The 25,029-nt window shown below is 42.4% G+C and overlaps 2 protein-coding genes across 5 annotated transcripts in view; one reads left to right on the top strand and one right to left on the bottom strand.

Annotated features, from left to right (window-relative positions):
* The first annotated feature begins 2,624 nt into the window (after nucleotides 1–2,624).
* The window catches only part of LOC119708705 (solute carrier organic anion transporter family member 1A2-like), a 45,018-nt gene continuing 22,613 nt past the window's right edge, over nucleotides 2,625–25,029 (top strand). Inside the window, exons 1-3 of one of the 4 annotated variants that reach the window (XM_038155404.1) lie at nucleotides 2,625–2,698; nucleotides 17,358–17,421; nucleotides 20,001–20,046. In XM_038155404.1, coding sequence (XP_038011332.1) covers nucleotides 20,023–20,046 — 24 coding nt within the window. In that variant the 5' untranslated portion in view covers nucleotides 2,625–2,698; nucleotides 17,358–17,421; nucleotides 20,001–20,022. Of the gene's footprint in view, nucleotides 2,699–17,357; nucleotides 17,422–19,691; nucleotides 19,775–20,000; nucleotides 20,047–24,789; nucleotides 24,812–25,029 lie in introns of those variants that run through there. The other 3 variants (XM_038155406.1, XM_038155405.1, XM_038155410.1) reach the window with 3 other exon arrangements.
* LOC119708706 (islet amyloid polypeptide) lies at nucleotides 13,919–18,915 on the bottom strand. Its single transcript, XM_038155411.1, has 4 exons — nucleotides 18,494–18,915; nucleotides 17,998–18,094; nucleotides 17,725–17,859; nucleotides 13,919–14,347 (listed from the first exon to the last, which is right to left on the bottom strand). Exons 2-4 carry the CDS (start codon nucleotides 18,075–18,077, stop codon nucleotides 14,158–14,160), a joined length of 405 nt encoding a protein of 134 aa, XP_038011339.1. The 5' UTR covers nucleotides 18,078–18,094; nucleotides 18,494–18,915; the 3' UTR covers nucleotides 13,919–14,157.

Genomic DNA, 25,029 nt, shown 5'->3' with positions numbered 1-25,029 from the left:
CACATTTTTCAGAGCAAGAAGTATTAACATTTTATGAAAGTTTCATCGCAGTTTAAGTACAGGTCAATTTAGAAATGTGATTTACCACAGCATACATTCAGAAGCATTTTTGAAATAGTTGGTGTTAGAAAATAAGCTGTATAGCCAGGCAGTACTCCTGATAAATGAGATATGCTGATACTATTTCTGGACATTTGAAAAGTATTAAAAAACCAATATAAATCCAATCTTTGCTTATTATTGGATTGGATTATAAATCCAATAATTGCTTGTTGTTGACTGGATGGATTGGAGGCTTAGAGTTCCAGGTGTATCTCTGGTAAAAAAAAAGCTTACTCAAAGGAAACTGAAGATCAAACATCCTAATAAATAAAAAATGATATTGTCATTATAAAAATACATTCAGTGATGAAAATCTTCTTACTGTCCTGCAGCCCATTTGGTGCCTGAATCCTGCTCCAAATCTCAGGCAGGAAAGAGTATTTGTTGTTGCAGCAAGTGACTGCAGACTGTGAGTGGTGGGCTGCAGGAGTGCTGATGCATCATGTACATTTTTCATGGTTCTGAAGAGGAAGCAGCACCTGCTGAAGCCCAGAGGAGGCACCAGGGGAATCAGAGCGATGGAGCACTGCTCCCGTGAGGAAAGGCTGAGCAATGTGTGTATGCTGGGCCATGGTAGAAGTTATTTCCAAACCCTGACTCCCTGGAGTGCTACTTGCACCATTTTTTGTTGGCTTGTTTCCAGAGCTCAGTGTGAATGGATTTTTTTTTCTTTAGTTAATTTCTCATGTGTTTTCTGATTAGCACTTTCTTTATCCATTGAATGTCTTGTCCAGTTTAAATTTCTTGCCCTTACTGTGGGCATTCAGGGTGCAAAACAGCCTCTGGGGTATCTTTCTGTTCTCCAGATCATGTGCTGAAGAATTAGATTACTGTTCTCAATTTCAGCTTATTTTCCTTTTTCTTTTTTTCTGCCCTATATTAATTTCTCCTTTCTCTAGGAGAGAGAAAGGTAGGTAAAACCTACTTTTCATATGATTGGTTTTTTTTAAAATAAGAGCTATATATAACTTCTGTTAACGTTTCATTGCCAAGTGCTTTTTCTTCTTTGCCTTCTTCTCCTCTGCCTAATGTAAGCTCTGTACCTAAATAATATTAGGAGGGATTTTAATTCTTCACATCCCCTAGAAATGATGCACATCACAGTATTGAGAGTCCTTCAGCCCTTTCTCCTGTTTGATCTCAGTGGCACTTCAGGAGATTCTTGATGGGCTGAGTAGCTGTTGTCCTCTTTTCCTTGTCCTCTCTCTTTCTTTTCCTTGTCCTCTCTCTTTCTTTTCCTTGTCCTCTCTCTTTCTTTTCCTTGTCCTCTCTCTTCCTTGTCCTCCCTCTTTTCTTTTCATTCATGGAGGCTTTTATTTCTGTTTTTTTTACTTCCTACCTCCTCTCCCCCAGCTCAGCCTTTCCACTAATTGTTCTGGTTTGTGCTCCTCTGAAACCTGTGGCCATCAGATACAAAAATCTACAGAGCTATTGTTTGCCCTCTATTTAATGCAGCTTGACCCTTTTTAATCAGTTATGTTGGCTCTCATTGCTGGCATTTCATTCAGGCAATCTGTTAACCTGTAGCAAATCTCTTATTAACTGGATTCTGTTATTAGCTGGATTCTTAGCTCAGTAAGAAAACTTTATGATTCAATTTGATCACACAAAAATGGAAGGCTTGGAAGAGTATCTGAGAGCCCTGCTGGATGAAGCACAGGCATGCTGAGAACTGAAGTGTGCTTCACTCTCTGCTTTGGCACCTGCCTGGAGGATTTTTCCCCTCAGCCAGAGGGTTCCCAGTGTGCAGGTGTCCCTGCCTTTCACTCCACAGCCTACAGCACTGCCAGCACCTGAGATTTTCAAGGGGAAGTGGTGGGTAACCAGGCTTCTCTGACTCTGGTTTTCACACTTTAGGGGTGATCTTAGGGAGAAAACATTTTTTCTTGCCCTCCAAGTATTTAGCCCTTGTCTTCCCTGTTTTCCAGAAGTTTCATTCTGTAGAAATACACTCCTGCTGACTCGCAGGAGTCACCTGTGGCTGTTATTGCAAATGTACACATATATGCATGGTCACAGTTTCTCTGAAACTTATTTAAGCCTTCTTTGCTGACCCTGTTGCTTATAGAAGTTGCCTTTATATTCTGAGGAGGTTTCTGGCCCTGAGTGAAGCTGTCAGTCTGACTTTTACACACGGTGAGAGGCAGCCCTGGCCCATGGGTAAGGCGTTTCCTCCTGGCACTGTGTGTGCCCTTAGGCTGGGGCTTCCTTTGCACGTGTTGAAAAAGCACAGAAGAAATGTACCTCAGGATTGTGACAAAGGGCTCCTGCTGCCCGGCTCCTGGAGCTTTTGACTAATGCCCAGAGGAGATAGCAGGGTGGATTTATTTCCTGAGGAGCTCTCTGTGCATTTTGCCTTTCTCTGTGTGTGACCACCTCCTTTCAAGGGCAAACAAACTTGGCTGTCTTCCTGACTCCCAGCTGCTTTTCTTCCTAAGTTTTCTTTGAAAGAGAGATGAGCAGCTGGAAGGCTGAGCTGCTCTGCTGGAGAGAGGGGACCTGGCTGTGGGAGGAGGGAGGAACTCGGGGCAGTGAGGGGCTGCAGCTCTCCCTCAGTCACTCCTGAGCCATCTGTCAGGTGCAGCCTGGAGCAAGGGTGAGTGTGGGTGGCCACCAGCAGCCCGTGGCTTGCCACTGAGGAACTGGGGGTGTGGAGGTAGAAAGGGGGAAAGGGGTCAGTTTTGGTAGAGGGGAGAGGAGAAGGGTGCTGGGTTCCCACCAGAAGTGACATTTCATGTTCTCGTGAGCCTGTTCATGTTCTCGTGAGCCTGTTCATGCTCATGTTCTCAGGAGCCTGTTCATGTTCTCATGAGCCTGTTCATGTTCTTGTTTCCATGAGCCTGTTCATGTTCATGTTCTCGTGAGCCTGCTCATGTTCTCGTGAGCCTGTTCATGTTCTCAGGAGCCTGTTCATGCTCATGTTTCCACGAGCCTGTTCGTGTTCTCGTGAGCCTGTTCATGTTCTCGTGAGCCTGTTCGTGTTCTCAGGAGCCTGTTCATGTTCGTGTTCTCAGGAGCCTGTTCATGTTCTCGTGAGCCTGTTCATGCTCGTGTTCTCATGAGCCTGTTCATGTTCTCATGAGCCTGTTCATGTTCTCGTGAGCCTGTTCATGTTCTCAGGAGCCTGTTCATGCTCATGTTTCCACGAGCCTGTTCGTGTTCTCGTGAGCCTGTTCATGTTCTCAGGAGCCTGTTCATGTTCTCATGAGCCTGTTCATGTTCGTGTTCTCATGAGCCTGTTCATGTTCTCGTGAGCCTGTTCATGTTTCCATGAGCCTGTTCATGTTCGTGTTCTCAGGAGCCTGTTCATGTTCACGTTCTCGTGAGCCTGTTCGTGTCCTCATGTTCCTGCCATAGCACAGGCTCAAGCAATCATTCCCTGGGCAGCTCAGGCCGAGCCTCGTTTGTGGAAATCAATGCTGTTCTGTGCTTCACTGGAAAGCTGCTCTTTTCCCTTTCTCTGGGGCTATGTTTCACCTGTGTGGAATTCAGCTGTGTGTATCCAGCTGTGTGTATCACTGTATCCAGGTGTGCAGCCAGTCAGGCCAGCTCTGTTCTCCCTGATTCCTTGGGCAGCCGCAGCTGCAGGATGCTGTTCCCTGATTTACTGATTTCAGGTGATTTCATGGCTGTGCTGAGATGCAGCACAGCAGGACAGTGGCCATGGCTCTCTAGGAGATATGGGACAAGAGGCTGCAGGGCCAGTGTAGGAAAGTGCTGTCTTTTAAATAGAGTAACTAAATTATTCTTTGTCTGCTTAAAAAGGCAGAAAGCCCAAAAGTTTCTCTCCTAATTTAGTACAAAAACACCTCATAGGACTTTTTAGACTTCACCTCAGACCTGAGGCTGTCCAATTAGATGGAGGCCAAGAAGTCCCACCCAGGTAATTCACTAGGAAAAGGAAATAACAAAAAAAAAAAAAAAATTTTTTTATGGTGTGTTTTAGCAGAAGCAAAAACCTCTTGCCCCTATCTCAGTTTTTCTCTATAAAAACCTTATTAATTTATTTTTCATTAAATATTTTTCAGTTTCCAACACTACCTCAAAAGCCACCCTACTAATTTTATGCCATTCAGAGTAGCTGGGCTGTCTGGGCTATGATAAATTCGCAGAGCTCACAAGACCTAGCTCAAAAAAAAAAAACCTATCAGGCCAGGAGAGCGGGGCTCATTGCAGCAGGAGAAGGCTCTCCTACACCTATTTATTGCATATTTGGCACAGCATAGATAAGTGCAATGGGAATGCTCTGGGGTGGCTGCAATAGCTTTTAATGCATTGAAAAGTAAAGGCATTATATTATATATATATATATATATATAATAAAAAAAAAGTGGGGGGAAACAACAGAGTGTCTAAGTGACTGACACAAGCAGATGCAATAAAGGGTTAAACAGAGAATGATATTGAGTGCTATATCCTCAGAGAAAACATTCCTGCTTTATCCTTTGCTTGTGCACTCAGGCTTTGTTGGGCCTGGCTTTGTAGTCAAACATTGCCTGATATGTGGTGTGTGTGACTTTGGTACTCTGTTTTGCTTTGAAAATTCTGAAGATTTATGTGAATTTTGCTATCAAACTTGCTGTTTTGCCAAGAGGAATTCCACTGTGCTCTGACAATCCAAGCTGGTAGTGACAGCAAAGCATGTTACCCAAAGAAAATGGCTTTATTAGCACAGTCACAGCACCATTGCCACTTTTATGTCCATATTCTTGCCTGCTTACAGCCACAGTGAAATAGTTAACAGTGTTTATTATTTATTAACAGTGTTTGTTTAGCAGTGTTTAGTAGGTTTGAGAGTGAAACACTGTGGAAAACGATGAGGCAGGTGCACAATTTCTTTAGGCCTTTAGCTCATCTTTTTCACTTTGAAACACCAGGCAATTTTCAATGGATATTTCAGAGGTTGTGAGGCAGAGGGGTACCCAGCGTGTAAAATACCAAGTTCACAGTCTGTGGCAACTCATGTGATGGATGCTTTGATTCCAGTGATCAGATATTCTGCAAATTTTGAGGGGGAAAAAAGAGATTTTATGGGATATGGCAGACACAAGAGAAGCTGATGCCACAGAGATGAATGCTAGCTCTTGAATTCTGTGGAAATACATCCCAGCAAACTCAGGAGTCTCACTTGGTGAGTGGACATGCACCGGCTGCAGATATCTGGATTAAAAACCATCGTTCAGCTCAGTTTTGATTGGAACTGCAGCTGATATTACCAGAATGTGATGGATGTGCTTGTATGAGGAGGAAGTTCACAGTGATGTTTGGTTTTCTCCTCTCAGCAATTTATACCCCAAGCATTAGTCAGCTACCCAATCTCCAGTCCCTTCCAGGATGTATAAATAAATGTGGTGTAATCCACGAGCAGTGACATTTATGGTCATTGGCTGGAGTCACTCGTGTCCCTTTCTTGCCATGCTGAATTGAGGGTAAAGAAAGCAATTTCTTAAAACATGCTCGGTCTTGATTCTTTCTGTAAATATTTGGCAGCAGCAGGCTAAATCCTGCAGCTTTACTCAAACTTGTTGCCCAAAATGATGACTAAATGAAGAAAATGAGATTTTCACCTCTAGAATGAAGCTAGTTCCTGCGTAGGAAACCTGTCCAAAGCTTATGCTCTTCTTTGAGTCCTGAGAGTCAGACCCAAGTGTTGTTTCTTGGCCTGCCGAGTCCCTGAGATGCATTTTGGTCTCAAAAATGCAGAAGTTAGCTCTACCACCTGTAGACATCCCTTTACCTTAGCTGTTCTCTGTTTTCACTTACATCTCTGGCACATTTTCCAGGCTGCTGATCAGGTGCCTCCTGAGTTGAATCATGTTTCCCTCCATTTTTTTCCTACTTCACCTCCAAGGCCAATGATCACAATATTCATAAATTAATAAATTATTCTTATCTTACTCTTTCCCATCTCCCAAAGCAGGTAATAGTGTGTCCTGATTTAAAACTCTTTTCATATTCTTATTTTTTGGCACTCATCACAGGGAATTTTGACTAAAAGAATTTGTCAAAGAGATAAAAAATAAACGAATGAAAATAAAATAAATAAAAATAAATTTAATATTAGTTCTGGCAGGGCAATTATAAATAATACAATGTTGGGTTAGTCAGCTGAGGCCCAGCAGAAACTGGCAACTTCAGTGTGTTTTCCCACAAATGGAATGCAAACAGGGAATTCCTACTTACCTGCAGCTGCAGGATTTTGTGCTGTGCTGCGTTTAACCATGTGCATGCACGCAGATATTCACAGGGTGTGCAGGGAATGGCCCTTTGGCTGCAGAACTCACAAATGTCGGGTTTGCTTTTATTAGTGATGTAAGCGATCTGAAACAACTCTGCTCTGGGGTTTTAAATTGACTTAAATTTTAAATTTGAATATTTCCTGTTTACAAATGTTTTATTCTAGCCGAGTTTTGTAGGAGGAAGCGTTTAGAAGGAGCATTTTGGGAAAAAAAAAAAAAGCATTTTTGTAAGAAAAAGCATGGGCACATGGTGGGATTCTGTGCAGGTCTGGGAGCTGGACTTCAGTGATCCTTGTGGGTCCCTTCAGTTCAGGATAGCCCATGATTCTGTGATTTGTGCATGGCTTGATAGTGACCTTAACAGAATTATTACTGTTCTGGGAAATCACACCAGAAGTATGTGCCCTCCAGTTTGTTAAAGGAATCAGGAAACCCCTGCCTGAACGTGCTTTTGAAGGAGAGTACACGTTCATTAAGGCTGAAAAATCTGATACCAGCCTGAAAGTCTCTGTGATTTTTGACCAAAAAAAATTTTTTAAGCAACAAAAATGTATTCACCCTCTTCAAAATTTTGGTTTTGGCCTCAGTGTTGGAAAACAAAACTTTGTGCCATGCAGGTCACTGGATGGATCCATGTTGTTTGTGCATGTTGCTTGAGCTGTACGTTCGAGTCAGGCTGGTTTTGTGACTGGGAGTCTGTGTGAAGATTTGGAAAACATTCTGTTATCTTCTCCTGTCTGTGCTCTGCTGTTTTCACAGCAATCTTCAGTTCACTGATTCTCTCCTCCCTTCAAACTTTCCCAAAACAAGAAGGGGAGAGGAAAAAAAGAGGAGAAAAAGCCAGGCTGGAAATGAGCAGTGCCTTAAAAAGGAGGAGATTTGCCTGCTGTAGGAGCAGCAGTCCAAGCAGCCCTTCCTGGAGGCAGCCTGTAACCCCCAGATGTGTGGAGGAAGGCATCTGAAGTTCAGCTTCTCCTGTGTTGGGCTCTGCAGTGAGAGGGGAAACCCTCCTGGTGGTTCCAGCTGTGGGTTTCTCTGGGTCTGGGTTGAAGGAGCTTGAGATGATGTTTCATGTTGGGACTCAGGTGTTTATTATTTATCAGTGGAACAGTCTCAGTGCTGTGAGCTCTGCAGCTTTGCATCAGAAGGCACAAAGTGGCCAACAATCTCTTGTTCCAAGGGCTTTTCAGACTAAACTTAATTAAGAGCTGACACCTGGATTATTTCCCCTTTTAACCCAATAACTGATCCCACAGAGCCCCAGTGCAGACTGTTCTGCCCAGTTCCAAAATGCCACCCAAACCCATGGAGGAGGAGGAAGGAGAAGCATGAAGAAGAAACCCAGGATGACACCCTGTGCCCTCCAGCTTGCTCCCACCCACAACACACTGAAAATCCCAAACCCTCAATTTCTCACCCAGTGACACACCCACACTGCTCTCTGGAATCCATTTCACACTTCTGTGGGTTCCAGTCTATCTTGAAGCATAGGAAGCTTTCTCCATGGATGAGGGTCAGGGTCAGTGCTGCCCTGGGGGTCAGGGCACCCCAGAGCAGACAGGGAAATATTCCCTGTGCCCTGGGTTTCCACAGGAGTGATCCTTCTGCAAAAGCTGTTGGGAGGTTCTGCAGCACAGCCCCACGTCAGGGGCATCTCTGGGCTCATCTTTGCTGAGGATTCCAGGGTGCAAAGTGAAGATGAAATTAGGGATGTGCCAGAAGGTGACAGGAGGGCCCCTGTGCTTAGGTCAACATCACATAAGGGACAGGAAAATCCAACAAAAATTATTGTGTCTGCTGGATTGAGGCCTGAAGTCATGTGTACCTTTCTGGGGACAAAGTGATGCCTTTTTTTTGTTGTGGAAAAAGCCCTTTCTTAGCTGTCTTCCAGAGTACAACTTCCTTTCAGACGTGGAGGCTGATCCAGCTCAAGGTGATCCATGTGCAGCCGTGCAGGGAGAGGGTCAGGTTGGGTATCAGGAGAAGGTTTTTCACCCAGAGGGTGGCTGGGCACTGAACAGGCTCCCCAGGGAGGTGGTGACAGCCTGGCAGAGCTCCAGGAGTGTTTGGACAAAGCTTTCAAGCACAGGGTGGGATTCCTGCTCTCTGCACAGCCAGGAGCAGGACTCTGGTGGATCTCAGGGGTCCCTGCCAACTCAGGATGTTCTTGGAGGACTCTTTGGTGCTCAGGGTGTAGCTGATAGAAATCATCCTGCAGAGTCTTTCATTCATCTCCAGTGCTAATTGTTTAATGTGAAAAATGGGGGCAAAGTTGGGGTTTAAATGACTCCTGTTCACAGCTGGGGGTGGTGATCCACAGAAGTTATATTTGCTGAGATGTGGAATGAGGAGGAATAATGCTGGGGTGAGGCAGAGGCTTATTTTGCAGTTGTTCAACTGCAGATAACATTTTTAATCAGCTCTGTGCTGTGTTAGGCTCACTCAGGGTGTTGGTGTTTACAGAACTGGCACTGAAGTGCTCAAAAACCACATCTGGATTGTGCCATTTAGGGACTTGCTGGATTAATAGTTGGTGATCTTAGTCCTTCCCAACCTAAATGTTGTTAATATCACTTTGTGGTCATTCTGAAATCAGGAGCAGTGCTTGGAGCAGTGCCAGGGAGGTAATCTTTCCTCTGAAGGTCCTCTTGACCATTCCCTGCTGTCTCAGGCTGCTTCAGATTTGTATTTTCTCTGAGACAAAGAATACTCTGCCCCACAATCTTGGTTTTTGCTCTCTCCTTCCTGTGCCATAGCACAGCAAGCAATTTAGAAATAAAAAAATGGCTGCTATTGCTTACTGGCCATGGACAAAGAATTGATGTATTTTGCAACTTTAACATTATTTATCCCCTCCTCCTTTTCAATGACCCCTTCCTTCCTTCCTTCTGTAAAACAAGCAAATAGACAAATGACAAAGCATCCTTTTCTCTGTCATATGGCTAGTTTGACATGCAACACAAAATGACATTTAAAATGATGATATTTAAAAATGCCCCGTATTCTGAGAGCCAACAGCTCAGCTTCCTCAGTGCTGCACTGACAATCCATCACAGGCTGCTGAGATTTTAGCACAATTCCCCCAGTGGAAGCAAGTCCCACTTTGGCTCCTTCCAAAGGGGATAAAGACTGATTCTGTGTGAAAAAAAACCTGATCTGCCTCTGTTGAGAGTGTCAATAACAATAAACACGTTCTGGGTTTAAGGCTGTTGTAATCCTATTGAGGAGCACTTCACTTAAAATTGATCCCAGCTATTTCAATTCACTTGTGGAATGACTTATTTATTACAACTCCAATTGTTTTGATGCATCCCAGTAGATTAATCCCCTTTGAAAAGAGAAATAATAAATGTCACTGGCTGTTCTGCAGCAGATCTCAGGTTACCTGTGAGTTACATTATTTATATATTTATATATATACATTTAATTATTTACATTAAGGGTATTGTAAAAGACCTGTAAGAAACAATTTCATTGTCTCTGATGCAGGATCAAAAAGAGTCTTTTAAGGTGGAGAGGAAAAAAGTTATTATGTAGGGGAAGATCTAAGATTCTTAATTTGAGTAATTAAACCTATTTTGTATTTTTAAAAGCATTTCTAGGAAATAGTGACTTTATGGCATGATTGTTACTCAAGTCAGCCCCATTGTTAGGATTAAAATGCATTTGAGTTTTTCCTTTTTATTCAGAAGTTTTAGCATTCAAGGAGACAATTTTTTGCACAATGAACAGCAATTTTAACTATTGTTTTATCATCACTGTCTTGTTCTCTAGTGAGCTCTTGATGACATGACTTTTAGCATTATGGCATGGATGATTCCTAGTTTGAAACTTTTCTGTTAACATTTTAAGATTTTTTTTTTTGGTGAAGATTTTAAGATAGGTTTTAGTTAGAAACAGAATTCTTAACTGAATCTAGTAAAGGATAAATAGTTTTCACAGCAATTGCAGTAGCTGGAAACCAATTTGTCTAAAGATTTCTGGAAAACCAGAGAATCCAGATTTGTGTTCTCAGCTGGAGCTGAGTTTAAATGGTGGATTTCAGCTCTGAGTTTGAGCCTGGCTCTGGAGCCTTACACAGCTCCACGAAAGTATTTTGTTTTTCAGTTTTCTGAGTGTGGGAAAACAGAGATAACAGAAGAACAGAGCAGGATGGTTGGGACAGAAGCTGTCACACACCAGGGAGAGATTCAGTTTCGTGTGACTCCAGCATCATTCTGTGTAGGGCAGGGAGATGTGCCATTCCTAAACCCAGCTTTTTGCTCACTGCACTGCAGGAGGAATGCAGAGCTGTCCCTTTTCTGGGTGATAACCAACTCAGACAATATTGTAAAATTGTAAAATTGTAAATGTAAAATTGTAAAAATTGTAAAAAAACCTTGTAACTGGGAACAAGGAGTCCACCACACCTGCCAAACTGCATTTGTAAATGCAGCATAAAACTAGAGACTGAAGATAGCAGCTGCTGAAAATATTCAGTACAGGAGAAGGATTTTATTCAGGGTATCAACAGATTACCTTTCAAATAATGAAAGCCACTCAGTAAAATCCAGACTTTCTAATAACTAATTCCATTAAATTAAAGCTTCCCAGTAAATGGAAGCTTTGTCAGCCTGGTGTTTAAAACTCTCATCAAGAGGCTTATTTATTTGAAAAATAGCTAATTTCTTTAATAGAAATTGAAACTATTAATTCCAAATTTGCTGTTCAGTAAAAACACATTTTGTGTGTCCTGAATATTGTGTGCTTTCTTAGTTTTAGCCTAAGCTTTTACAAGTGAAATCAATTTCTTTCCTCAACTCTATTCATCATGAGAAAATATAAATCCTATCTTTTATGAAGCTGTCATAGTTCCTAAGAAATATTAGACCCTTGGGCCCACTACTCCACTTAAAACATTCTTCATGTTCCTACAATCTTTTTTTTTTTTAATCCTTTTGCTTGTTTGATGACTTTTACTCTTCCCCTTCTCATTTAGTGAAATTCAATATTATGTCCTTATCCTGTTTTTTTTAAACACAACTTCATGGAGCATACTAAAAAGCAGAGGTTTAGTATTTTTAGTTTTTTAAAGGGAATATAGCCATGTGTATCCCATTGTCTGTATTCTTAATTTTCCTCTTTTGCATTTTTTGTTTGCTTGCGTGTTCTCTGAAAGATGTAGGGACTCCAGATGAATTGAAAAAGAACCCAAGCTATGTAAGGCTGGATTCTCAAGTAATATTTACATCCCTGAAGAAGCTGAGAAATACATATTGGGATTTAAAAAAAAAAAGCACAGAGGCACTTATTTTTTTACTTAAATATTCTGAAAAATCTGGTTATGCTGTTTGCAGAGCTGATGAAGCAATGCTTAAATGCTTACTATTAATTAATTTTTTTTTTTTTGGTTCATTTCAATCCATTCTTTTCCTGGCTCATTTGCTCAGGATTGTGCTTGTCTCCAGGCTTGCTATGGCTTCTTCAGAGATCTCCCTCAAAGATCCTTCTTCTCTGAGGGAGGGGAGCAGAGCTGTGTTCCCCAGGGAATCTGGGGGAGGGAAAACAAGTCTCGCTGCAGGAAGTTTCTCAAGCTGCTCTGGCTGATGAATTAACTAACCTAGCTCAGAGTGAAGGGTGATTTGGAGTCTGAGGTGTTGGTGGTGCGGGTTTTTTAACCAAATTTTTCCCCTTTGCTTTGAGTTAGAGCAGTTGATACCAAGCTCAGATGAGATCCCTGTCACCTACCTCGAGTTCTCTGAAAGTTAAGTGCTCGCTTTCAGCTAATTGTCTAGACACTCTCTATCATCAAGGAAGAAATAGAGGCACTTCAGGAGTGATTAATCCCATCCTAAAATAGATGTCTAAGCTGGGATGGGCTGGAAGAAGCTGTCTTCCTCCACCGAACAGCAGGGGAGCACTGACAGCTGCTTAGACACAGGAGCTGGAGACAGGTGAGATGGTCCCCTCTTCTCTCTCTGAATTTGGGACAGGCGTTCCACCTTTCAGTGCTTCTGGAACAGTCTGGCCACGTGAAACAGATGCTGGCATCAAACCCAGCAGATTCGGGAGTGCAGGAGGCAGAAATTAATGTCCCCAGTTGCACAGGCACGGGCAGCCTGTGCTTTGCTGGGGTCTGTCAAGTGGTGGCTGGAAAAACAAAACCAAAAGCAACATAAAGCACTGCCCATATTCCAGGCTGGGATCAGCCAGAGATCAGCACCCACCCCAGGGAAGGCTCCACTTGGTGGCTCCTCTGCAGAAACTGTGTCACAGTGACACTTCAGAGCCCTCCTCTCACTTTATTTGTGTTCTGAAACATGAATATTCCAACTGAAACACAAATGAAGCACACAGTGTGTGTGCTGCATAAATCAAAAGTAACTCGGGTGGAAAGCATTTCAGGCTGGCAGAAATATTAGACAGCTTTAATACCATATTTTCTCAATAAAATTCAGAATTGATATCATTAATTAGAACGTTAATGAAGGTTGAAACTTTCCTCAATAAAGAGAGTATTTAGTAACACTTTTACAGTCGGAATCCTGTGCAGTAATTTTTATTCCCACGTGTTTTTTTGGGAAATGAAGTGAATATGCCATTTAACATTAAATTTAGCAAAAATGTTTCTATTTGGAGGTATACTTTAAAACAGAAACAAATCAACTGAAGGCAGTAATTAAACTTTAATCTGCCTCTCCAGAATTAAGGTTCTGCTGAATGTTTTTCATAGTTGGACAACAATATTTTTCAGGTGACAGTGAGCCCTTCACTGAGAAAGTGTGGACAAACCAAGCATTTCTGTGATACAGGATGAAAATTTGCTTAACAATTTAAAGGATTTTAAAGGTTTTTAAGCCTGCACTGATTCTGGGCTGAGATAGGAGAAAATAACACTGTCAGATTCTCACCAAGGTCTGCCCATCTGTGAAATATTTTCCTGGATTTTGGTAGCAATGTAAGTATGCCAGTGGAAAAAATTACTGAGTTTCTTTGAAGCATTTTGGTTCTTGAACTAATTGTTGTTTTTTTTTTCTTTTCCCTTTGTTACTCTGGTTCAAGGAAAGGAATACCCAGGGACTGGAGTTCCTGCTAGGTTGTTATCAGAGCTTTATCTTAGTCATATTTAAAATCACTTCTGCTCATTATGCTTACATTTTACTGATACCATCTTTACAGAAGAACTGCAAATTCTTAAAGCAGGCACAGAAGTCTGTGCTGCAAGACCAGATTCTTTGCTTATTGCATGTTACAGTGAACACAGAGCAGTCAGTGAGCTGCATCACTGCACGATCATGGTGCACAGTGCAGCATCTTTTCTCATCTAGCTGTTCTTGCTAAAGCAAAACGAGATGCTGTAGATGTTTCAGAACCAGAAGATTCCTCTGTTTTACTTGCATTAGGACATCACTTCTGCTAGCATTCTGATTCTTGTTGTCCTTTTTTAAGAACATATTTGTTCTTGATGGTCATTTTGTTCTTGTTTAATTAAGAACATTTGCTCTTTAATTAAGAACTTTATAAAGACATACACATTCGCGGTTTATTTTTCATCCTTTTAATAATAATAATAATAATAATGATTAAAAAAAACCTTGTTGCAATTACTTTTCCATTTATTATCATGGTGGATTTTTACAAAGGGATTCCCCAAGCAGATTTCTGGAGCTCTTAGTGGAGTTGAAGGAGCAGCCCGTGCATGTCATGGCACACGCACAGGGCGACGGTGAGCACAAGCCACACACACCCACAGAAAACAAGGCACTGCTGAGACCGTACAGGTAATAAACCACCGAGAGGTTGTAGACACATTAAAAACCGAGCTTCTCAGCAGCGCCTAGAGCTGTGCGTGGCTGTGGGGCTCCGTGCCTGGCGGCGCTGGCGTGTCCCTCTTGCCGTAGGTGTTGGAGCCCACGTTGGTGGGTGGGTACAGGGCACCCACGCTGCTGCTGGAGCGCACCAGGAAGTCGGCCAGGCGCTGGGTCACGCACGTGGCCGTGTTGCATTTCCTCTTCTCCAGCTGGTGGCTGCCAAGGTGGGGCACAGAGAGCCAAGGTGAAGCCAAGCAGTGACGAGCAGGCGAGCTTTGTGTTTGTGTTCCCCCCCCAGACGAAGGGAGGAACGATGAATCTGACTCCGTGTTTGTCACCACGACATTCTTATGAAAATCCTTTCCTAGGATTTTCTTCTCCTGAGAAGCTGAGCAGCCTCAGGAAAGAAATGTAAACCATAACTCTCTGCTGCTGTGGGATGCAATAGGTGCATCTGGGATTGGTCCATGGGAGGTGTTTCTACTTAATAACCAATCAAGGATGCAGCTGGCTCAGACTCTCTGGTCAGTCACCAGCCTTTGTTATTCATTCCTTTCTATTCCTGCCCAGCCTTCTGATGATTCCTTTCTCTCTATCCTTTTAGTATAGTTTTAGTTTAGCATTTTTAATATAATATATATGATAATATAATGAACCAGCCTTCTGAAACATGGAGTCAAGATTCTCGTCTCTTCCCTCATCCTGGCTGCCCTGCAAAGACCACACATGTTCTCATTTATTATTTTAGCATGCTATATTATATTAAAGAATGTTATACTGAAACTATGCTAAAGGATACAGACAGAAGGCTAAAAGATAATAATGAAAACTCGTGACTCCTTCCAGAGCCCCGACACAGCTTGGCCCTGACTGGCCATTGAGTCAAAACAATTCCCACGAAACCAATGAAACAACCACCTGTAGGATAAACAATCTCCAAACACATTCCACGTGTGAGCACAACACAGGAGAAGCAAGTGAGGTTAAGAATTTGTTTTCCTTTTTCTCTGAGGCTTCTCAGCTTCCCAGGAGAAAATCCTGGGCAAAGGGATTTTTTCAGAGAACGTGAATGTGGCAATCGAGTGTGCTGCTTCTCACAGCCACTTCAGCTCTGCTGATGTGGGAGTTCTTTTAATGTGTGCACAAATACAGAACCTTAGAATCTTCCCACCACCTACTTTGTGCCTGAAAAAAACCCCCTTGTGCTGGGTGCTATTATCAGTTTTAATGAGGGGGGTTATTCAAATGCAGAGACCTGAACAGTCATACGTGGTTTTTATTGACATGCTGCGCAGCAGTTTATGACACCCAGAAAGCCTGTAATGATAGTATAGGTAAGACACTAAGTGAAAGCAATGACTAAATGTTTAACTTTTCAGCTGAACTTCTAAATCTATTTAGAGCTCTGGCTGATATCATGAGGATTACTAACACAATGATGATCACTAGCTTTCATTTAGCTCTCGTGTTTCCACATGCTCTCACTGAAGGGACTGGTAATATTCCAGTCCACAGCAGGTGGGTTAACCCCAAGGCTTTCTCCTGTCTGCACCTCATCTCATCAGAGGCAGCAGTACCCCTTAGGATGGCCTTTAGCTCTGACTAAACTGCCACATCTTTTTTGGAACACCAGCAACTTGGATGTTCTGTTGTGGTGAGAGAGAATCCTTTGCTTTAAAAAGGGTTCTTTAATTCTTTAAAAAGAGTGTCCAAGGAGGAATCTGTATCTAAAAGTAACATTTTATGATCCGAACCAACAGACCATTTACAGTAGTCCATGTAAAATTTATGTAGCATGAGGGTTTTTTCTTTTAAATTGCAATAAAATGGCCAGCTTGAGAGAGCTTGGCTTTTCAGATTTGTTCCTTAGACTGCTGTGTTGTTCCTTCAGACAGAAATACTTGATTGCTGGGATTGCCTACTGAGTTATTCCTTATTTTCTTGGGTTTCTTCATGCTGATATGGCATGAGTTAGGCACCAGTTTGTGGCTCAGATTCAGTGTGAAGAGCAACGAAATCCCAATTTGAAACTCTGAGCAGTTACCAGTACATTCCTTTGCTTACTGATTGTTAAATCTATCATCTAAAATGTCATATAACCTTTTGAAGCTATTTGTGTTGATCTGAGAATCCCAGTGGAATAGCAGCTGGGAAAGGAATGCCTGTGTCGTACTGGTTCTTCATTAGTAGAATTGCAGCAGCATTTTTTTAGCAATTAATATTTTAAATGTGTAATTGCATTAAAAGAAAATTGCTGGGCAGGGCTTTATGTGAGCTCTCATTGACTTTCATGGGTATTTCTATTGGGTTTAATCAAGCCTTTTAATCAAGCCTTCAACCTTTAAACTGTAACAGCAGCTGGTTCTCCCAGAGATCCTGCTTTGTTTGTGGAGGCAGAATTCTCTTTCCCATCAAAGCTACAAAATCAAGTTGAAAACCCCAGCCCTTGCAGGAGCTGCTGGGTTTCTATCTCGTGTCCAGCCTGGCTGAACGCACCAGCCCTTTAGCTTTAAATGAATATTTGCTGCCAGGAAACAATTCACCCAGTGAGACAGCTCTAGGCCCAGAAAAGCAGGTAGGGCACACCTCACTCCTCAAGGTGATGCCTTGTGTTTGAGTATTGCAGCTATTCTGGGGCATTTGTTTTTCTTTTTAAAGTGAAAGCTGTAAAAATATGAAAGCTGTAAAAATGTGAGAGCTTCATCTCTGCTGTACAAATACTTTCAAAGGTATAACATTTGTCATATCATAGTATTTTAAAAATATATATTCAAAGTGAGAGGAACAGGCAACTATACATACATATGTATTTACTGAATTCATCTACAACACAATTGCTATTGAAAGAAATTCACTCAAGAGCCTGACCAAACCAGATGAGCTTGAAGCTCTCTTCCCACCTTGATGATTCTGTGAAAAGTAGAATAGTTCAGTTCTGCTTATCTTTTAGGAAAAATTGCAAATAAATCTCAAAATGGTTTTTATTTGTTAAAATGTTGCCTGAAATTGAATTTATGAATTTATAAATGAGAATGTGTTTCAGACAAGTGAAATTCCATCAGAACCATTTTCTTCTTTTCCCTCTCCCCGTGATCAAATTAATATTTAATTCTGCGATTTAAAAATTGCTTAATTACTGCAAGCATTTATACTATAAAATAATTCCATTCTAGCAGAGCAGTAGTATTATTAAGAAGGGTATGTTTTCTTTTTTTTCACTCCTCAGGCTTGGAAATCTGACAAATTTTTTAAAAAGGAAGGCACTTGCAAAATACACCTTTCTTCTCAAGGTAATGTAGTATTTGCAGCCTTTGTAATTTATGAAAGTGTTATAATTGCAAAGTGGCTAAATGATTTGTAACTTCGCCCCTGGATTTCACCTTCTACCCTGAATGCTTTGATCTTTATGCTACAGAAAAGCTGATCTTTATGCTTGCAGGCAAACTCTATTTAGCAGAAGGATATTTTAATCTCTTTTTTTTTTTTTTTTGAGAAAAACAGCTGAAGTCTCTCGAGTGGCAGGATATCACTGAACAAAGTTTGCTCCACGGTTCAATCTGCTGTGGCTGGAAGAAACAAGGGAAAATCAATACCTTTTTGTCTTTGCTGCTGGTTGTTCTGGCATTTCCTCACTGAGTCCTGAGAGTGTATTCTGTGACATTACAGGCAACATCCATCCTTGTCTCTTGGAAGCACCATCAGAGAGATCATCAGCCACAGACAGTAATCTTTGAGCAACAATAAAACAGCCAGCCTGAGCAACTCTATTTTTATAATATGTGAGACATGAAAGCAAAAGCAACCCATGCAATAGTCTGAGCCCCCTTTTCCCCAAAGAGAAATAAACAGGATTATTTGTTACTCACCTCTCAATAGGCGTAGCCTCCAAACAGCTCAGGGTGACAGAAAGTGCAATGAGGAAAACTGACAGCTTCAGGTTGCACATCTTTCCTGCCAAACTTTCTGCAAAGAACAATGATTCAAAACTGAAAGCTAACCCAAATACTCCTCAGCATATCCTGTTACCGATGCCCATTCTGTCCTAAATCAAGAGCAGCTAGTCTTTTTCACAGGCTGGAGTGAGAAAAATGATCCCCTCAAGTTTGGTGACACAACTCAGTTTCAGAAACACAGCTCTCAGGAATAAATGCTCATTTTCCATCCCATAGTTTCAACCCAATCCCTCACCTCTGGTTTGCATTTCCTGACACATCCCAGTCTCAAATTCTGGTCCCCAGTGCAGTTCACTTTAAAGTTGTCCTAGCCTTTTCCTGAAAACTGCTCTTGGTTAATAACATTGTGCTTTTGAAAGCACATCTGTTGCACTGCAGGAAAAGCAAGAAAAAAAGGGAAATTATTTACCTTGTTGTGGCCACGGATCCAACTGGAGAAGCCAGCGAGCCCTCTTGGTTAGCAAGAAGTGTGCACGCAACAATTCCAGGCTTGCATCTAGCTCTGGAGTATCCTTTCCCCTCTTCCTTTCTGGCTCTTATATATCCTGACACCTTTCTCAGCTCTGACATCAGGCAGCACAGAGACACTGCCGTTAGTTCCAGTGCCTGTAGACAGAAAGTGCCCCAGAGAGGAGCAGAGGCAGGTGGGTCATTATTGAATCAGGAAATGTTCACCTGGGCTGTGCAGAATGCCCTGCTGAAGGTGCTGCAATAGCATCCTGCACATCAGAGAGGTTTTACAGCCCCAGTTTTACAGCCCCGATGAGCTGCTGAGGTAATATTCCCTGTGGGTGTTTTCCAGGGCTAAATAAGGGAACAAAAGTTACGGAGCAAATGAAACTCCAGGCCACTGGCAATTGAAATGCAGGAAAACAGATCTCAGAGAAGACGGAAGGGTTAAAATTGTGGAGGCTTGCTGCAGAATGTAGAGCAGGAAGAAAAGGTGTCTGAAGGGAGAAAAGCTGTATGACTGATGAGAAAAGAGTGAAAGTTGTTGAAATTGACAGCTGGAGCTCTCATTCAGGGTAACATGGTAGAAATCCTGTACATTTTTCAGTCAGGTCTAAATGTGAATGAAAATTCTGTCACTATGAATGTAAAATCTCATGTTTTACTAACACAGGTGGATTCTGTGTCATGAGTGAAAATTGAGTCAGTTAATACTCTTCAGGAGGCAAAGACTAGGATTGAAAAGCAGGAAATGTTGGACTAAAACTACCTGTGCAAATGTATTTCTCTAGCATGCATTGAGTATGGTTCAGGGGAAAATGTACAGCTTTTAATAGACTAAATCCAGTGTTAATGAATTACCTAATTGCAGATTTCCAAGGATACAGATTAGAATAATTTATCTCTGATTTCAGTGGAAATTAGGTAAATCAATTTTTTTCCCCCCTCTGTCTCCCTAGTTTCTGCTGGGTACCCCAATGCCTTTGCAAAACAGTCTTTTAATTATTTATAAAGGACAAGGTTCTGGCACGAAAGCTGAGCAAAACTTCTCTGTGATAACAAGCTACCATGTGCATCTTTCCTACCCCCAAGAACACAAATTCAGAGTTCAGAACTGCTTCAGAAGTGCCAAGAGCATTGCCTGAGCTGGAAACCCCTTTTTTCCTTGGTTTAGTCTGCAGTAGCAGCTTTTCCAGCAATGGCTCAAGTTCCAGTGCTGGCTCACTTCAGGCTACTCGAGGTGAATACAGAGGGAAATGTAGCTGGGATAGTAGCTTCTCAACTTGATTACAACCGTCTGCAAATGAGGCTCTGGAAAGTGACAAAATATTCTGTTGATTGTTGTAGATGTTGCTTTGGGGTTTTTTTATGTTGTTTGTTTTGGTTTGGTTTGGTTTTTTTAAAGGGTGCTACTGCTGGATATTTTTTCTCTGTTTTTAATAGGATAATATACTTCTTTTCACCAGGTTCCTGTTATTCCCTCTCTGGATGGACAGTCCCAGTGTAAGAGAAGTAAGTGCAGCATTTTATCTTCACCGAGACAGTAAGTTCTGTGCAACATCTGAAACAAGTTTATCTCTCCAAAGACTCACTGTAGGATTTGACTGTGATGAAATAACACTCTGGTGTTAATTTCACTGTGGCAGTTTCACTCCTCTGAAATGAAGGCGTGATTAAACCCCTTTTACAGAGATAGTATTGTGCTGAAAAACAATTATACAGGTACTCTGCCTGGGGATTGACATCAGCCAATCTTCCCTGCTTGGATGTTGAACTTGAAAATGCCTTATTGTGCTTTTTCCTGGGTGGAAAGAGATCTGTGTGCCACTGACACTCAGCAGAGGTCTTTATGCTTAGCCCATGTGAGAGATGTTGTTTCAAAGCCTGAAAAACAATAGATAGATAAGTTTGTGTTTAGGATTTTAAAAGACTTCACTCAATACTCAGAATTTTAGGCATCTAAGTGAGTGGTTTCTGTATCAAACTTGAATCAAGCTGTGTCTTGAGAGAAATAAAATTAAATACCAGTTTTCAAACAAATATTGATCCCAACTTGTAACTGCAGCTGTCCTGCAAAGTAGACTGGGGGGCAGCCACCAGTGCTTTGAGAGAAGAACAGAAAGGCTGCTTCTTGAGTGCCTTGTGGAAATGAGAGTGGGCTCATGATGTCCCAGGAGCATTGCCAGCCTCCTGGGCTGCACAGCCTCTTGGCAGGGTCAGCGAGGAGTCTATCCAGCAATTAGTCACATGTGAAGTTAACAAAAGTGAGGTTTTGCAGCTCCTGCTGCAAGTTCTCTTAAGCAGGAGTAGTGTTTTCCTACAAACAGGAACGGAATGTTAAACTGTGGAATCTCTTTGACAGCAGAACAGTTCATAACTCGAATTTCAAGGGGCTGGCACTAAAGACTTTACAGTCAGTGCCATTCAGTGAGTGGCTGGAAAACTGTTTTTACCACTGACAAAGTTCCTTGACCTTGATCTTAGAAAAAACCCTTTATTCCTGTGCATGACAACATTCGCCTGTTGGCAACACAGAGTTCTCTGTCGTGTGTTGTATCAGCCTGAGGAAGAAGAAAATCAAGTGTTCTTGTTAAAGAAATCTTTGATCACTTCTATTCTGAGTAGCAATGCTAATTTTAGGTATTTATACAGGTGTTTAAGTCTTTATGCAAAGATTTGTCTAACGGATTGTGCCTGTAAGAGGGTGACACCCGAGCTGAGGTTCAGAAACAACCCAGCAGACCTGATTTCCCAGTTCCCTGACTCCTCCTGGAAGCTGGAGCTGCAGAGTGCTGCCCATGCTGTGCGCTGGCAGCAGAGGAGCAGGGAGCCAGCCTTGTCTGAAGGGTCTGCTGCTTTCCTGTCCTGGGGAGAGGGACCTGTGTCACCGAATGTCAGAGAACAGAGACCAGCCCAGTGCCTGTTTCTGTGCAGGAGTCTACACCAGCCCAAATGGGCTGTGCCTGCTTCTCCTCCTTGCCTACAAAGGCAGCCTCGGGTGACTCCCTCAGGTGCAGGTATTTACACTGTGGGTGCCTAAATGCAGATGAAATTCACCCCACCAGGGCTGCTTCGACTCTCTTATGTGCTCAGTGCCTGAGATTGAGGGCTGTCTCCCTCTTTCTCCTATTCCCCTTTTTCTTAGGCTGCTCTTGGCCCCTGCTGGGCAGCTGCTTCCCACTTTTAATGCCCGAGTTGTACATTTGCTTAATAACATAAATGAGGCACACAAAGGCTGTTGCTGCTGGATGTGTCTCCCCTTTGGGAGTGTCAGAGCCACGTTCCCTGCTGTGGGTGCTTGCCCAGCTGCTGCCCAGCTGTGTCAGGCAGATGTCTCCAGTAAACCACCCTGCTGCTCAGTTACCAGGAGCTAGAGGTGTGTGTGAATAACTCCTGGGTTACTTGGCCTGTTGTATCAAAATGGGGAAAGGAAAGGTTTAGTCATTAACTCGCAGCTTCAATTTCAACTATTTCAACGCTTGCTTCAGTTTTCTGAATAAACCAGCAATCAGCAGCATTACCATCCATCAGTGTAAACGTCCCCAATGACACAGAGCTGTGCCTGTGTCACAGCTTGCAGCTGTTACATGAGCTGGGCACGATGTTTAATGCAATTCTTTATAGCAATTTTAGTAGCCTTTCAATCTTTTTTAATTAAGCTGCAAAAGTAAAGGAGAAAAAAAACAACTAACCAAACCAAAAGTAAAGCATAAAAAAGGAGGTTTAATTGAAGGTGTCAGCATCTCTGAAAAAGTCAAAGTACCCTATATAGCCAAATCTGAAATTAGAAGAGTAAATCAGGTTTTCTGCTGTCATTTTGTACGTCCTAAAATATTCAGGATTGTCCTGGCAGTCAGGACACTACTGCAGCACTATTGTAACTAGTTGGTCTCTTCCAACCTAGTCATTCTGTGAACTAAAAACTATATGGACCATCAGAGGGAGTGTAAGATCACTCTAGACAAGTGATAATGACAGGAACCTTGATTGTTCCCTAAATGTTTACATTTGGATGGCAAAGTCTGAGACTTTTGGCTGTAATGCTCTCTTCCCAGTATTTCTTGCTTGGTGCTGTGTTGTTGAATACTGCAATGTTTGCACTTTCTGGTGTGTGTGGAGCTGTAATTTTCTACTGTTAGCACTTAAGCTGTGTGTAACTGCTCTGTTCAAATAGTGTTTTATCAAATATGCTGCTTCTAGCACAACTTTGTTGCCCCTGTTGCATGTGGGTCATTCCAGTGCTGATAAAAGTACAAAGAGCTGTTCCTGTTGATCCCAAAAATGATGTTAAACCTGAGGAAGAAATATGTAAGAAGCAGCTGAGAGGTAAGAGGTGGAAAGTTACTCATTTCTCCCCCAGAGGAAAAAAAGATGATTCAGAAATAAACAGTGTCCATCCATGGGATTGATGAGCAAATGAAAAGGAGTAATTTGGGTAGTCAGGAGTAGTTTTATGATGTGTTTAGTTACTCAGCTCACGCCATTGACAGCACAGTGACGTAGCCTGAAAGGACTCTTGCTAATGATTGCTGTGAGAATGAGCTCAGCAGCTGGTGCTGCATCAGTGCCTGCAGCTGGGAATCCCTCAAGCTGGGGAAATAAACTCCATGCTTCGATCAGAAAAGGCAGAACTGACAGCCCAGTGGCTGGGGAGTTGTAGTTCCTAGTGCCATTCTTACTTACAGCTTATGGAGTTTTAATTGCATCCCACAATTCTCCTTTGAATACAACAGAAGGTTTAACTTTTTGATTTTCTTTTCCCCTGACTCCCCTGCAACCTGTTTCCAGAAGTTAAAAGCAAAAGCAGGACTCCCTTTTGGTTACCAATGTCACTCTCAAGGGCTCTGAACAGTGCTGATGGTAAATATGAATATGGGATAGAAATACTGCTCTTCATTTCTGGTAAACTAAGTCATGCATTGCTTCCTGCTCTGCTGATTCTCCTCAGCCACTTTCTAGAGCCAATAATGTAGAAAAAGGTGTTCAGGTTTCCAAGATCTTGCTGGAATGTGCACCTGCCACTTCTGCAATAGTACAGGGAGTTCTCTAATGTGTTAAATTCACATGTACTTCAAAGCAGAACAAAAAAGCCTTGCTGAAAGGAAGGGCAGGGTGAATACATTGAATTATAGAATCATAGAATGGCCTGGTTTGGAAGAGACGTTAAAAATCATCCAGTTCCAACCCCCTGCCATGGGCAGGAACATCTTCCACTGTCCCAGGCTGCTCAGAGCCCCATCCAACCAGGTCTTGGACACTTCCAGGGATGGAGCATCCATAACTTCTCTGGGCATCCTGTGCCAGGGCATCACGCCCCTCACAGGGAAGAATTTATCCCCAGTATCCCACCAAAACCTGCTCTCTGTCAGTGTGAAGCCATTCCCCCATGGCCTCTCATTCCATGCTTTTGTGAATTGTCTCTCTCCATCTTTCTTGTGGGCTCCCCTCAGGTCCTGGAAGGCCTCAGTTTGGCCACCCCACTGCTGTTAAATGACAGAATGAAATCTTCCCCAATGCTCCTGTTAGGGGAAAAAAGAGAGGAATTGGGCATGTGAGGAAGTGCTGCTTCTGATTTAGTAATGGTGAGAACTCTCCACCCCTTCCTGCCCTCCCCAGCATCTGTGATAAAGAGCACAGCCATCTGCAGAAGGCACAGTGGGACCAGGAACCACCCTCAGTGCTCCCCAGACTGATTCCAGGTGAATCTCTGGGAAATGCAGAGCAAATGCAATCAGTCCCCTCTTAGGGAAACTGCTGCTTTCCAAAAGAATTCCACACAGATTCATGCCAGCCCTCCGTACCTAAGTTTTAACCAAGTTTTCTTTTGAACTATCCCACTTTTAAAAAATCAGATTTTTTTTTCCTTCTCTGCAAACTGCTGCAAGAGAATGACAATCTGGCTTTGTCTTGAAACACTCTGAGTCTTTCAGATGATGCTGGCTTGACAGCTCTGCTATTAATAGTGGCATTTTCCCTGCTGTTTAAAAAGGAGGCTTGTGCTGAAGGGAGAATCAGTCATGTTCCTAATGACTTTTCACCGGGGGGGAGATGCAGTCTGTGAGCTGACGTAGGAGAATTTACGTTGCCAACACCGTGAAACATTAATTAACTTATTTATGGCACGTAGCTGCAAAACAAGACAGCCCTTCTTCAAGAAGTGCAGCAGGGCTGGGTTTGCAGCATGCTTGCATCATGGTGTGTGTGAGTGCAGGACCTGACCTTTTCACTCTGCTTGGAGGTGAGGAAAGCCTTTGATAAGCACAAGGAACATGGAGAGGTACATGGAACTGTCTTTCTACTGTAAGAAGTCATTAAAAATTCATTAGAAGTTTAGCATGCGCATCTAAAAGCATGTAGTGGATTTTTGGTCCGTTTTGGGAATTTTTTTTTACACCAAATATCGGTGTTTCCTTCCATTTAGCAGCAAATCCACTTTTGGCTGAGCTCCTGCTTGATAATAGAATTCAGGAACGGTGTGAAAAAGTCAATGCTTGA

The sequence above is a fragment of the Motacilla alba genome, chromosome 1A (genome assembly GCF_015832195.1).
Source record: "Motacilla alba alba isolate MOTALB_02 chromosome 1A, Motacilla_alba_V1.0_pri, whole genome shotgun sequence".
NCBI lineage: Eukaryota > Metazoa > Chordata > Aves > Passeriformes > Motacillidae > Motacilla > Motacilla alba.
The sequence above is the reverse complement of the archived record's forward strand: the minus strand, read 5'-3'. Positions and strand labels throughout refer to the sequence as shown.